We start from the raw sequence: 16,049 nt of genomic DNA on the forward strand, positions 1-16,049 counted from the left end.
AGAACTCTGCATCCCAAAGCAACAGAATATACTTTCTTCTCGAGTGCACATGGAACATTCTCCAAGATAGATCATATACTGGGTCACAAAACAGCCCTTCATAAGTATACAAGAATTGAAATTATACCATGCATACTTTCAGACCACAATGCTATGAAGCTTGAAATCAACCACAGGAAAAAGTCTGGAAAACCTCCAAAAGCATGGAGGTTAAAGAACACCCTACTAACGAATGAGTGGGTCAACCAGGCAATTAGAGAAGAAATTAAAAAATAGATGGAAACAAACAAAAATGAAAATACAACAATCCAAACGCTTTGGGATGCAGCGAAGGCAGTCCTGAGAGGAAAATACATCGCAATCCAGACCTATCTCAAGAAACAAGAAAAATCCCAAATACAAAATCTAACAGCACACCTAAAGGAAATAGAAGCAGAACAGCAAAGGCAGCCTAAACCCAGCAGAAGAAGAGAAATAATAAAGATCAGAGCAGAAATAAATAATATAGAATCTAAAAAAACTGTAGAGCAGATCAACAAAACCAAGAGTTGTGTTTTTGAAAAAATTAACAAATGTGACAAACTTCTAGCCAGGCTTCTCAAAAAGAAAAGGGAGATGACCCAAATAGATAAAATCATGAATGAAAATGGAATTATTACAACCAATCCCTCAGAGATACAAACAATTATCAGGGAATACTATGAAAAATTATATGTCAACAAATTGGACACCCTGGAAGAAATGGACAAATTCCTAAACACCCACACTCTTCCAAAACTCAATCAGGAGGAAATAGAAAGCTTGAACAGACCCATAACCAGCGAAGAAATTGAATCGGTTATCAAAAATCTCCCAACAAATAAGAGTCCAGGACCAGATGGCTTCCCAGGGGAGTTCTACCAGATGTTTAAAGCAGAGATAATACCTATCCTTCTCAAGCTATTCCAAGAAATAGAAAGGGAAGGAAAACTTCCAGACTCATTCTATGAAGCCAGTATTACTTTGATTCCTAAACCAGACAGAGACCCAGTAAAAAAAGAGAACTGCAGGCCAATATCCCTGATGAATATGGATGCAAAAATTCTCAATAAGATACTAGCAAATCGAATTCAACAGCATACAAAAAGAATTATGCACCATGATCAAGTGGGAATCATTGCTGGGACGCAGGGCTGGTTCAACATTCGCAAATCAATCAACGTGATACATCACATTAATAAAAGAAAAGAGAAGAACCATATGATCCTGTCAATCGATGCAGAAAAGGCCTTTGACAAAATCCAGCACCCTTTCTTAATAAAAACGCTTGAGAAAGTCGGGATAGAAGGAACATACTTAAACATCATCAAAGCCATTTATGAAAAGCCCACAGCTAACATCATCCTCAATGGGGAAAAACTGAGAGCTTTTTCTCTGAGATCAGGAACACGACAGGGATGCCCACTCTCACCGCTGTTGTTTAACACAGTGTTGGAAGTTCTAGCATCAGCAATCAGACAACAAAAGGAAATCAAAGGCATCCAAATTGGCAAAGATGAAGTCAAGCTTTCACTTTTTGCAGATGACATGATATTATACATGGAAAATCCGATAGACTCCACCAAAAGTCTGCTAGAACTGATACATGAATTCAGCAAAGTTGTGGGATACAAAATCAATGTACAGAAATCAGTTGCATTCTTATACATTAACAATGAAGCAACAGAAAGACAAAGAAACTGATCCCATTCACAATTGCACCAAGAAGTATAAAATACCTAGGAATAAATCTAACCAAAGATGTAAAAGATCTGTATGCTGAAAGCTGTAGAAAGCTTATGAAGGTAATTGAAGAAGATAGAAAGAAATGGAAAGACATTCCCTGCTCATGGATTGGAAGAATAAATATTGTCAAAATGTCATTACTACCCAAAGCTATCTACACATTCAATGCAATCCCAATCAAAATTGCACCAGCATTCTTCTCGAAACTAGAACAAGCAATTCTAAAATTCATATGGAACCACAAAAGGCCCTGAATAGCCAAAGTAATTTTGAAGAAGAAGACCAAAGCAGGAGGCATCACAATCCCAGACTTTAGTCTCTACTACAAAGCTGTCATCATCAAGACAGCATGGTATTGGCACAAAAACAGACACATAGACTAATGGAATAGAATAGAAACCCCAGAACTAGACCCACAAACGTATGGCCAACTAATCTTTGACAAAGCAGGACAGAACATCCAATGGAAAAAAGACAGTCTCTTTAACAAATGGTGCTGGGAGAACTGGACAGCAACATGCAGAAGGTTGAAACTAGACCACTTTCTCACACCATTCACAAAAATAAACTCAAAATGGATAAAAGACCTGAATGTGAGACAGGAAACCATCAAAACCCTAGAGGAGAAAGCAGGAAAAGGCCTCTCTGACCTCAGCTGTAGCAATCTCTTACTCGACACATCCCCAAAGGCAAGGGAATTAAAAGCAAAAATGAACTACTGGGACCTTATGAAGATAAAAAGCTTCTGCACAGCAAAGGAAACAACCAACAAAACTAAAAGGCAACCAACGGAATGGGAAAAGATATTTGCAAATGACATATCGGACAAAGGGCTAGTATCCAAAATCTATAAAGAGCTTACCAAACTGCACACCCAAAAAACAAATAATCCAGTGAAGAAATGGGCAGAAAACATGAATAGACACTTCTCTAAAGAAGACATCCGGATGGCCAACAGGCACATGAAAAGATGCTCAACGTCGCTCATTATCAGGGAAATACAAATCAAAACCACACTCAGATATCACCTCATGCCAGTCAGAGTGGCCAAAATGAACAAATCAGGAGACTATAGATGCTGGCGAGGATGTGGAGAAATGGGAATCCTCTTGCACTGTTGGTGGGAATGCAAATTGGTGCAGCCACTCTGGAAAACAGTGTGGAGGTTCCTCAAAAAATTAAAAATAGACCTACCTTATGACCCAGTAATAGCACTGCTAGGAATTTACGCAAGGGATGCAGGAGTACTGATGCATACGGGCACTTGTACCCCAATGTTTATAGCAGCACTCTCAACAATAGCCAAATTATGGAAAGAGCCTAAATGTCCATCAACTGATGAATGGATAAAGAAATTGTGGTTTATATACACAATGGAGTACTACATGGCAATGAGAAAGAATGAAATATGGCCCTTTGTAGCAACATGGATGGAACTGGAGAGTGTGATGCTAAGTGAAATAAGTCATACAGAGAAAGACAGATACCATATGTTTTCACTCTTATGTGGATCCTGAGAAACTTAACAGAAACCCATGGAGGAGGGGAAGGAAAAAAAAAAAAAAAAAAAGAGGTTAGAGTGGGAGAGAGCCAAAGCATAAGAGACTGTTAAAAACTGAGAACAAACTGAGGATTGATGGGGGGTGGGAGTGAGGGGAGAGTGGGTGATGGGTATTGAGGAGGGCACCTTTTGGGATGAGCACTGGGTGTTGTATGGAAACCAATTTGACAATAAATTTCATATATTGAAAAAAAAATAAATAAGTTAGTTATTTGCAAGAATAGAAATACTCTTGGGGAGACTGGGTGTTGCAGTCAGTTAAGCATCTGACTTTGGCTCAGGTCATGATATCATAGTTCATGAGTTGGAGCCCCACATTGGACTCTCCTGACTGCTCAGATTCTGTAGAGCCTGTTTCAGATTCTGTGTCTTCCTCTCTCTTTCTGCCCCTCTCCCACCTGTGCATGCGCGCTCTCTCTCTCAAATATAAATTAAAAATTTTTTTTTAATTTAACAAAAAAGAAGAGAATACTCTTGAATACTTAGAATAATGGGGTTTCAAGGGCACACCAAGGATAATGTTGTCAATCTTCCCATCAGAAAATACCTAAGCCATTACAATCAACAATATCTAAGCCATCATATCAAATACTACTGGCTAAAATATTATCTAATATCTAAGCCATCACATCAAATACTACTGGCTAAAATATTATCAAAAAATAAGGTCTGTTTAGACTCTCTTACCTTTTCACTGCTTCCAACGTCTTATATGTTGAAGCTAATCAGGTTAATACACTGCAAATGGAACCCAATTTTTTTAAGTGGGCAAACAAAAGCCTATAATTGCAAATAATAACAAAAGCCAGAAGTAGCTGAGTTTCAGCAGAAAGTTGAGGGTAGTGGATGGGGTTCTCATTATTATGTGAAACCTTCAGTGGCTTCCAACTTCTTCATATAATAATATTATTGAGTCATTTATTAACTTCGTTGTATGCTAGGCAGGTACTTTCACTAAATCTTTAATTGAACTTATGCAGATACTTTGATTACATTTTATGAAAAAAAAAAAAAGAAATGAGTTTCAATTCTTGTCCATAGTCATGTAGCTAGGAAGAAGTAGTCAGGATTTAACCTTAAAATGTCTGATTCTAAAATTCTTAACACAAATTATGTATAACTTTGATTCTTTGATTCTATAACCTAACCATAGCATTTAAGAACCTCCATGACCTGACCCTAATCTTCCTCTTTAGCTACACACACACACACACACACACACACACACACACACACACACACACACTTTGTATAGATAAATAGGACTACTAGCTGTCTTTGAGTCAACATTTTCATTGTTCTTGCTTTTATTTCCTCTTATTATTTCACCTGGAATACTCTTCTTCCTTATCTGTGCTGATTAAAACCCTACATTTTGAAAGATCCCAGTATAAAGCCTTGAACAAAGCCCTCTGTACACCTGAGCTGATTTCCCCTCTGTCAATTTGTTCATATATCACTTTATATCATCCTAAATACTGGTCTCTTTTTACTTTATGGTAGTTTATAAATGAGGAAACAGAGGCAGAGGACGAGATGTTAAACAACTTGTGCAAAATTACTTAAGTCATAAATTGGTAGAGCCAATTTTCCAACAGAGTTCTGATTCCAAACCCTGAGTTCTTTCCGTTACAACACACCTACTCTCCTAAAAGCCAAAATTCTACTGAAGATTATTAGGTTCTGTTTCCCTTTTCATACTACTGTAGTGGTTTATATATCAGGGTTAGATTAATTTAGGTTCAAATAATGACCAATACTGATAACTATCTGACCTTGGGTAAGTTAACTAATCTCTCTAAGTTTCAGTTTCCTCTTCTGTCAATTCCAAATATGGGTAACATGCTAATAAAAATTAAATGAAATATTGTGCTAAATTTTTTTGCAGAAGACCTGTTACCTACCAGTTGTTCAATAAGTGCATTAACACCAATATTAGTTACTGCTATTAGTGAGTATGTTGGCATAGTCTAATGCAAAGGCATTTTTTATGTCAGTATATCATAGTAGCTATACCCTGACTTGGGACACTGTAGTCAGCCTTGTGTGTGATTATATTCATTGCCTCAAGATTGAATCTCATCTGACTATAGTATAAACAGTAAGCAAGATGGGATCCTATGGTTGTTTTTCTAAAACTTAAATGAGTTATTTTCTTAAATCAATATATGTAAAGGCTTTCAATATTTGTTTGTTTGTACTATGGATTGGCCCTTGTGTATAAAGCAATGTCATTTCTCTTGGCTGCATGCAGCTGTTGGCCAGCCTATCATTTCCTTAAAATTTATATTTAAATCATATTTTCCATTAAAAGGAGAATAATAACCTTGAAGGCTTAGACTTGAAAATCACTAATGGAGCTCTGCACAGTAGGAACAATCGAGTAAAATTGAGCAGAACAGCAACTAAAAGTCCATTTGCCCAAACTGATTCAAACTTGTTTTCACAAATAGGCAAAACCAGACGTTAGAGCCGCCATGTGGAACATTTTCCTTGTACTGTATGGATGCTAAAAAAAAATAAAATAAAATAAAATAAAAAGTAGAGTATCAAGGATACAGTATATTTCTACAGAACAGAATGCATTTGTTGGTATTCTTCAGACAAATGTGATAAATTGGTAAAAATTAAATACTGATTTATCCCTCTAGACTGAACATTTTAAGGGTCTCAGTTAATATGTGGTGATAGTCAGTGATCAACGCTCATCCACAAATGTGTGAGCAATATTTGAACAGGAGGTCCCCGGGTACAGTGGCCAGAAATGAATGATAAAAAGAGACAATAATCAGAGTGGTCTGAGAAGTTAAGTGGAAAACAGATTGTAGAAGGATATGAGCAATAGTGTTACAGAGGGCATATTTTGTCCTAAAATCCGTAAGATCTGGCATTAATAAGAGGTCAAGGAAATGAAGAGTCACTTGTCATTTTCATCTCTCACTTAGGAGAGTACCTCATGACATGATTGAATAGCTCAATGTTCCTTTGGGAGAGGTTTACATAATTTAGGTTAGTGAGTAGAAAGTTCTCAACATTTTTTTTTTTTTCTACTCCCAGCACACATGTGGAATGAGCTGTATTCCTGTTGGTAACAGGAACCTGCTATGGCAGTGATTCTCACCCTGGGGGCAAGGACCTTCGTATTCAAGGGCCAGGCAGAATTACTGAACAAACCTAAGTTCAATGTGATATAAACTTTCCTCTTCAGCTGAAAACTATAGTTCTTCTTACCCATGATTTATAAACATATTTTAAATAAGAGCAGAACCACATGTATTATGACAATAGCGATTGTGAATGTGAGTTTTGACATCCCAGAGCATCACGACATTCTTAAAAATGAATTGTAATGTCCTTCAGTAACAAAAATTAGCAAATCTCATAGCATCTGCTGGAAAGATGAAGCAATGGGTGTTTTAAAATAACAAAAAGGCCGGGAATTACTATCTTAGATGCCAATAGCGATATTATACCCAAACTTGATAGAGATAAAACTGATAAAGGATATTCCTTATATTTAATGTTTGATATGAATGTAAATAGGAAACTATTAAGAATATCGTTTCATATTTATATTGAATGCATACATGTTTGAGCTGGTGAGTAATAAATAATACTAGTGATGATTGCAATGACTACCCTGTATGGTACATATTATGACTTGAACACTGTTTTAAGCAGTTTACATGTTAACTGATTTAACACAGCAACCTAATGAAGTAGGTATTATTGTTTGAAGTAGGTATTATTATTATTCTCATTTTTAGAAGAGGAAACTGAGGCAAAGAGTGGAAAATCATCTGTGCAAGATCATGTAGCTATTAAGTAGAAGAACTGGGCTCTGAACTGGGGAAAGTCTAATTCCAGAGTTTGGGAGAATAGGGGGTAAAAAGAGAAAAGAGTTTAATGTCCCTGGCACAGAAGAAAAGTAAAGAATCCAATGAAAATAAAAGAGCAAAGGTGAGGTCAACACTTGATCTTAGCCAAAAGGCTGAGAAGCGATGAGGTAAACACACAAACAGGTAGGATCAACTGTTTGCCGGAGGTAACACCATCCTTTCCCTGAAATGTAGGTATTAGCCACAGATTTCTGAAAAACTGAACTATTAGGAAAAAAAAGTTTAAAGGATAGTCATTGTATACTAAACATATTGATACCTTATTAGTAGTTTATTTTTAAAATGCTGTGTCTTTTAAAAGAAGAATGAGCTAAGCTATAACAATTAGATATCTTCTTCTCATTAATCCTGTCTTGTTGATTCCTATTTTCTCACTTTTCTAATTATCGTTTCAGAGAAAAAAATAAACCCCGACTTTTTTTTGCACTTCTTTGTTGTTGTTGTTGTTGTTGTTAAAAATGTCATCTTGTCCAAAGTTAGATAATTTAACCTCACAAAAGTTCACATCCCCTTAGTTCTCTTCTCAGTTGAAGACTATATTTGCTCTGTTAGATTTTTCTTACCCTTATTAGCTACCTTCAGGGGTAAGAGAAAGCTTCGTCACCTTTCTACAGTTTTCTAAAAGCTAGATTGAGTTTTCTTCCTGGTTAGCAAGACAGGGTAAAATTAAAGTCATAGGTTGCTTCTGCCTACAGTATGTCTTATTTTATTTAAAAATTTTTTAATGTTTATTTATTTTTAAGAGAGAGACAGAGACAGAATGTGAGTGGGGGGAGGAGCAGAGAGAGAGGGAGACACAGAATCTGAAATAGGCTCCAGGCTCTGAGCTGTCAGCACAGTTCAATGCGGGGCTCGAACTCACAAACCGTGAGACCATGACCTGAGCTGAAATCGGCCGCTTAACTGACTGAGCCACCCAGGCGCCCCCAGTATGTCTTATTTTGAAAAGAAAGTAATTTTCTACTCTTGCTTAAAGAGACTGTGTTCACTGCATACAAGGTATTCTACCTGCTATTTGATTTCTTAAAATTTTAATTTGGCTTATCTGTAGGAACCTGACCATTTTAAAACTTGCTTCTTCATAATAGTTGTTTCCTGAAAGCACATCTTGAATAACTATGTAAATCAAAAGTAACTTTCAAAATAAACTTAAAACAGTTATGGCATAGTTATAGAGATGGGAGTGTGTTCTCTCTAGAGGAGAAAAAAATAATTCAGGCTGTTAAATATTATAATCAGAAATTGTTTCAACATTCTCAAATGTCTTCGCTATACCTTTTCCCTAAGACCTAAAATTACTATGTTCCCAAACTATCACAACATTAACAGTTCAAACATTTCCAAGTGGCTTCAAGAATCATCATGTCTCTGAGGGGAAATTGAACTAATGCCCTCAAACAGCACATTTTTATTAACTTAACCATTACAAATGAAGATAGAATCAGGCAATTTGTTGTCAGAGTATTTAATGTTGAGCTGATAATGGCTCTCACGTAATTGCTAATGTGAAGATAGTGCAATTATTTTTATGTGATATAAAAATAAGAATGGTGATATTTCAATAAGAATGCCAAATCTCATGCTGAATTCTTTTTCTTTTCCATTCCAAATAACAGATTAAAAGAAAAAACAATATCTGGGACATGTGGTTTTATGTTTTAGTAATAATTAAAAATAACTTCACATGTGTTTAGGATACCCACTTCTTTTTTTTACCCTCCACTGGATACTATTTCTGATTCAAAGCTGAATTAAGCATGTATTAACTCCATTTGACAGAAAACCGAGCCCTGAAGAGGAAAATGCTCCAAGTTATTGGGAATCAGGTTAGGTATAGAACTCAAAACTGCAGAACACATGTAGCAACATGATGGACCTGTCGGGAACAAGAGACTTCAATTATCGGGAGGAACAAACATAGAAAACAATTCCATCCCTTTTTAAAGTATATACATTAGAAAGGTTTGGTCACTGTAGTAGCTGTTGGTAATGAATCAAATCTCTTTAAAATGCGTAGTAATTATTATCCATCTAACCACTACCCCAGGCTTCTTCAGTTCTCAATGAAATGTTTACATATGTTGATTTTTTTGTCTATTAAATAGCATGCTTTCTTTCTTTCACCTCTGTTGTAGTTCGTGCCATTCAGGGATTATATTGACAGAAGCGGAAACCACATACTGAGCATGGCTAGATTGGCTAAAGATGTCCTTGCTGAGATCCCTGAGCAGTTCCTGTCCTACATGAGGGCCCGAGGAATCAAGCCATCGCCTGCACCACCCCCATACACCCCGCCTACACATGTGTTACAGACTCAGATATGACTGTGCTCTGAACTGCTAATGTTAATTACACATCAGTTAGAACTGCTGAGTCAATGCTTTGCTCCTGGTGCTCTGTAATGAACCAGGGAATGAGATCCTTTTCTCAGTTTGTTTTCAGCAGTACTGGTTAATATGCTTTCTTGGATCCAAAATTAATTCTCTTCCTAAACCAAAACTGTAAATATGGTTGCATGAGCAACAAAAAAACAATTGTTTAAATGCTTGAAGCAAAATATGGATGTCTTCTCTGAATCTTTTTTTTTTTTCTTTTGGACAGAAACAGCTAATTTCCAATATATTGTTGGGAAAAAGCACAAACTATGTTTTTAACTCAAACACTGTCCTCGACTGCTGTGTGTCTAGGAAAGCAGTCTCTCTGTATCAATGTTTACATGTTACTACTTTTTAAATTTCAATACTTTTATAACTGTTCTTAAGAGTTTTGAATATTGAATCCTTTGTCTTCTAAATTGCAATAGCTATAATCACAAGAGCAATATCTCTTTGAATGACTGTCTGGACAAATGCAATTGCAAACAAGGGGAGGGAAAGATACTTTCATATTTCTCAGTAAGTGAATTGTCTTATAAAGCTGCATCTGCTTAGTAATGAGTTCCTTTGCATTGTTTGCTGAGTATGGGAGTTTAAGCGTAGCAGGTGTGTATCCTGTAAGGACATGCATTTTTCATGGGGTTTGGGTTCTAAATTTAGACTGCCGTCAGTTTATGTTTTGTAATTCTCCATAGAAATAGGAAAAAGTCAAACATCGTGAACTGTAAAATGCACAGAAAATACTTTGTGTAAAAAGTAGCGTCTTTATATTATAATGCTATTTAAAAGACTAAAACCCAGAATATTTAACTGTGAACCATGTAGCAGAAGTTTTAAACTTTTTATTCCATTCTACCTTGTCTAGCTATTTTAATTCAAAGGGATACTGGCTCTGTCAATTTGGACTTCTAGTTCTCACCTTTCCATGTGGCCATGCAGGGTGCACAGGCTGGAAGTTTTTTGTGTAATTCCCAGTTAAATACTCACAACCTGTGACTTAGTGCACAACACATTTGTGAAATAACCTACTCCTACATACGGAACTGCCTGTCCACAATTAATTGTAAAATTTTTGCATGTACAGTTTTTACAAGAATTACAGTTTTGTGATGTTGTGTCTGAATTAAAGCATTTCTTTAGAACAAATGGCCTTAAATTCTCACAGAATTCCTGGAAATGATTGTGAATTGCCTTCAAATAATAGAAAAGTGTATTTATTTTTTTTCTTTTGTGTCAACAATGTAACTGCTTTATAATATTTTTCCTTACTTATGCCCTATTTACTACTTGTTTTATTTCTACTGTATGTTGTTCTCTTTGTCCCAAGTTGACTTAGGGTGACTTTTATAAGCATGAAACTATTTTAATGAAAAGAAAAATATATACACCCACATATCTCACAGTATCAATGTTATATAATTATGTAATAATAAATTGTCCATTTTTAAGTATGTATTAAAATCTTTAAAAGGATAACTATTTGCTCTATAAATTTTATGTGTGAGTGACATGGAGTGTGATGATTTCCCTTATTGATCTTAAATAATTTTGCCAGTAGAGCTTATTAACCTCCTGAAATTTTTAATTTACCTTCATTCATCAGCCCAAAGAAACAAAAGTGAATATGGTCAGTATTCCTTCTTGTGAACATCAGTTATTTTTCTTTGATCTCATCAGAGGAAATGAAGGATGTCTACTTTCTTATCTAACTAATAGCGTACCCAAACCTAGTGGGGGCACATGGCTGAGAAACAATCTTCAGTTATAAACCCTGCCCTGTGTATGGTTGAGAATAGAGACTGGAAATGCATGTGATGTTAGTTCTATATGTTAGGTTAGAAAATACCCAGTCGTACCTCATCATTGCATAAACGAAGAAACTAAGTCTGAAGGGGCTGAGTGATTTATCTAAGACTGTAACTAGGACGGAACAAAAGTAACTACCTACATTTTGTGGACCATCATTAGGGGCTTTACAATGAAATATCCCAGAAACATAATCCATAAATGCAAACACATATCAATATCTGGACATACAAACTAGGTATGAAGGATATGCAAACATTAGATAATGAGAGACAAGAAAGGTATGTATGAAGGATATGCAAACATTAGATAATGAGAGACAAGAAAGGTAAGTATTGAGAGAAGAGTGATGGCTCCAAATCATAAACCTTGCTGCCGAAAGCAGATTAAGAACAAAGGTTCTGGATGCTCTCCTCTCTAATCCTATCCCTTTTCTTCTCTGATAAAAGCCATTTTAATTCTAGGATGAGCCCTCGGGCTTCTATTCAGGCATCTCCATCACTGAGTTATGTAATATGAATTCCCATTGCTTCCCAAATGAATATTAAAATCATCCAGGCTTGTCTCATCCTTTTCCCCAACTGATCTGAATTTATCTGGAGTCTCAGACATAGTTCATACTGTTTCCTCCCATCTCTCCTTAGACCTCCACCTAGAATACCCTTTGTATCTTCTAGCCCAAGCCTCAACTCTTAACCATATTCTTTAAAACTTCTGGTGACAATAATTTGCACCTTCTGTGAACTCATCTATGTATTGCAATTTAGCATATCCATTGCCTCCTATTTTTTATAAACTATTTTACTTTGTGTGGGGAATCTTGATACCTCCCCCAAGTTTTTTCCAGAATGTAACATGGGGAGAGAAGAAGAGGTGGATACAACTTTGAATGGTGGTGTGTGGGGGGAGAGGGCCACAGTGGGAATAAGGTTGGAGGGCAGGCTGTTTTGTTCTTCAGATTTAGTGAAGAGAATCAGGTGGGCTCATATATATATATATATATATATATATATATATATATATATATATTTTTTATTACTGTAGCTTATCATCCACTGAGGACATAAAGAGATTTCTCTCACAAGGATTAGGATGATGTGATTGTTGTTTCCTAGAGGAAAAGCAACTGCCCAAGATTTCACGAAAAAGCATGCTTTACCCTTTCAGCTTGTGTGCATTTTAACTATTTTACGTCTTTGTGTTACTCAGATGTGTAATTGACACAAAATGGCCAGCTACTTAATAAAAACTCACTTAAAGACTAATTTCTGTCATTAGCACAAATCAGATACTCTTCCTAATAAAGAAACCGAGCTGAGGATCAGACTGATTGTGAGTGCATGTGGTATCGCTTAATAAAGACTGAAAGGCTGAAAATCTACTTGTAAAGAGTTAATATGGTGCAGGGCTTTCCCATCAGCGAGTCAGAGATCCCACACAGGTTCTTGCCATGAAGATGGGCGGAAGGCCTACACCTTGCTGAGGAGCTACAGGGTTTACACCTTGGGGTGTACTGGGGCTCCAGTAACTGGGAACTCCCAGGATCCAGCATCCTTATTGGTTAACCTCAGGATATCTTACATTCTTTTTTTTTTTAATGTGTATCTTGACTGAAAAAGACAGTAAAGCTCCGCATGACAGAGATTTTTTTCTCAAATAAGCTATGAATGCCCTTATGATCATCTCAAGTTTGCATTAATCACATACATCTTTTTACATTGAATGACAATTTCTGAGAAAACTTTCTTGCCCTGTTCAGTCACCTCCATGAACATTCTACCACTCACAGAAAGAGTAGGTTCCTTAACCTCTGTGTCACTAGATGACTCACAATACTTCAAGGAATAAAATCAAAGGGATTCAGTGTTGTTTTGGCCCTTAGAGTAAACAATTCTAGATGACCTCCCCTCCTCCTTACCATTGCTGTGCTTCTCACCCCACCTCCTCTCCAAATATTCTTCCATTTGCTCTGAGGATCCCTGAAAGTCATTGAGCAATTAGCTTTTCACTCCACAAAATATAGGGAGGTGCTTAGATGAAATGCATGGCACTTTTTTTTTTTTTTTTTTTAATTTTTTTTTCAACGTTTATTTATTTTTTGGGACAGAGAGAGACAGAGCATGAATGGGGGAGGGGCAGAGAGAGAGGGAGACACAGAATCGGAAACAGGCTCCAGGCTCCGAGCCATCAGCCCAGAGCCTGACGCGGGGCTCGAACTCACGAACCGCGAGATCGTGACCCGGCCGAAGTCGGACGCTCAACCGACTGCGCCACCCAGGCGCCCCAATGCATGGCACTTTTAAGAATTAATAAACACATTTTATAAATGTACAGACATAATTGTATCAAGTTTTTTTTTTTTTTTTCTGAAAGGCTTTCCTTCATCAGATTTTACAATGTGATTTTGGTGAGGAAGACTTGGTATATCACGAGCATACAAATGCTGAAAAGAGTTTCTTTGAAAATGTGAAAGAGGAAACAGGGGAACCCGCAAATACAAGCCTGAGCTCTGTTTATCACTCTCTTCATCGATGATCATCCCAGCAACATTCACACTCAGATTTCATGCTTCACAACCAGAATAAGGAGCCACTAAATAGAAATATTTTCCCAGTAGAGAGTACAGTAAATGCCCCATAACAAGATCATTTTTCTTTAAATTAATGTGACCAACTGCTATTGTAACTGTATGGAAATATTTAAATATTTTATTTTTAATAGTTATTTAAATATTTAATATTAATATTTAATATTAATCAAAATATGCTAACATATACACGGATGTCCCCAAACATAATGATTGTACTAAGATTATTGCTTGATGACATACTGGTTCTGATTCCTATCAAACTTCTGAACAGTTTTAGAGGAACCATCTTCAAACATCATAAGGCTCTGTTGTTGCTTATTTAATACTTTATCAAACCACCTTCAACCCTATCATCTTTTATTGCTTTTACTGTCTGGGCCTTGGAGATCCTCTGAATGTCAAAATCCAAGAAAAAGATGACCACTGAGCTCTTACCATGGAAAGAGCAAAAGCAAACTGTTTTTAAAGATTTGCTCGTTTAGTTTTAAAGCAACAGTGGCCATGACCTTGTGATTTTCTCATCACAAAGTTATTCACTCATTTAATTTCCATGAAACAGGACTGCTGGATATTCTTAATATATTTAGATAAGCTGATTTCATACAGATAGCATTTCCTATTAGTCAAAGAGGTGGATATCACTGACCTTACAATTAGGAGGAAGGATGAAGGAAGGAATACATTCAAGGCTGGCTTAAAAATAGCTCGTCTTTCAGAGATCGTCCTCACCTTACAAAATAAGTTAATCAAAATTACAAAAAACTGGTTTAGTAATTTTACAGTGAACAACTGGTTTGATAAATCCTACAATTTCCACAAGATAATTCTGACAAGCAACACTAAATAAGGTATCTATCAAATCTTTTTTTAAAATATTTAAATCTATGGGGTGGGTGCCTGGGTGGCTCAGTCGGTTGAGCGGCCGACTTCCGCTCAGGTCATGATATTGGGGTTGGTGGGTTCAAGCCTCGGGTCCGGCTCTGTGCTGACAGCTTGGAGCCTAGAGCCTGCTTGGAATTCTGTGTCTCCTTCTCTCTGTCCCTTCCCCGCTCATACTTTCTGTCTCTCAAAAATAAATAAACGTTAAAAAAATTAAAATATTTATATCTGAATCTACCTAAAATTAGCAAAGTTATTTTACCATTTCACATCCAATAATAACAAAATAATTCTATAATTAAGAGATGGGCAGTTCGACATGCACTAATTCTGCATTACAAGATTTAAAATAAAATGCGGGAACCTTGAGAAAACCAAATAGCAATTATCAGCAATCCTCTTGGGTTCATCAAGAACAAACTTTCAAGTCCCTAAACATTATTTGGACCTAATAACAACAGAAAAATTTATGATACCATTTTCAAATCCTGAGTTGGGTCATCAAATGGTAGTCTGAGAAGATGAAGAATTATAGGTAGTTTTAGTTTTTCATTTATTTTCTGATGGTGCAGAGCAGTTTTAAATCAATGATTTGAAATCTAAATCTGAAGGATTATATATGTGCTTGGCCTCTTCCTTAAGCTTGTTATAAAATTGCTAGAAGCTTCACCAGGAGCATAACTCATTACCACACCACGTATTAGAGTCAAAAGATCTGAGTTTCTATCTCAGCTGATTTTAGAAAAATATCACTTAAATTTCTAATCCTAATTTTTATCATTCATATAATGGGGTGATAGTTCCAAGGGTCCTTAACGCACTGTCCTTCTGTGATCCTCTCAATGACAGAAGTTATTATCATCGGAGCACTTGACCCTTTAAGATCCTGATGGGAGGATTTTATTGAATGAAAGTTGATATATAATGAGCTATCAAGGAGCCTTCTAAGAGAGTGACCAGCAAGTAAGAAAGCTCAGCTTCTTATTTAAAACAGCAGGCTATTAGCTTACCCGTTAATCTAAGTCAGTCACATATTTTCACCATTCTCTTCACCTGAGAAACTGGAGTGTATAGGAAAGATGAGAGAAAAAGCCCAAGTCCCATTGCTGTGTGAAAGTCTTTGAGTTTATGTACACATGCCCTAATGCCTGTTTCCCTGCCCTTTTCCTCCTGTC

General features: G+C 36.4%; 1 protein-coding gene across 1 annotated transcript in view; it reads left to right on the forward strand.

The window, feature by feature from the left end:
- CPNE8 (copine 8) overlaps positions 1-11,075 on the forward strand; it is a 234,557-nt gene extending 223,482 nt beyond the window's left edge. Inside the window, exon 20 of the mRNA XM_025930235.2 lies at positions 9,360-11,075. Within this exon, the coding sequence (XP_025786020.1) occupies positions 9,360-9,548 (189 nt within the window). The 3' untranslated portion in view covers positions 9,549-11,075. The remainder of the gene's footprint in view (positions 1-9,359) is intronic.
- Positions 11,076-16,049: the final 4,974 nt, after the last annotated feature.

This window comes from Puma concolor, chromosome B4 (assembly GCF_028749965.1).
Source record: "Puma concolor isolate L17-30 chromosome B4, mPumCon1.1.hap2, whole genome shotgun sequence".
Lineage (NCBI taxonomy): Eukaryota > Metazoa > Chordata > Mammalia > Carnivora > Felidae > Puma > Puma concolor.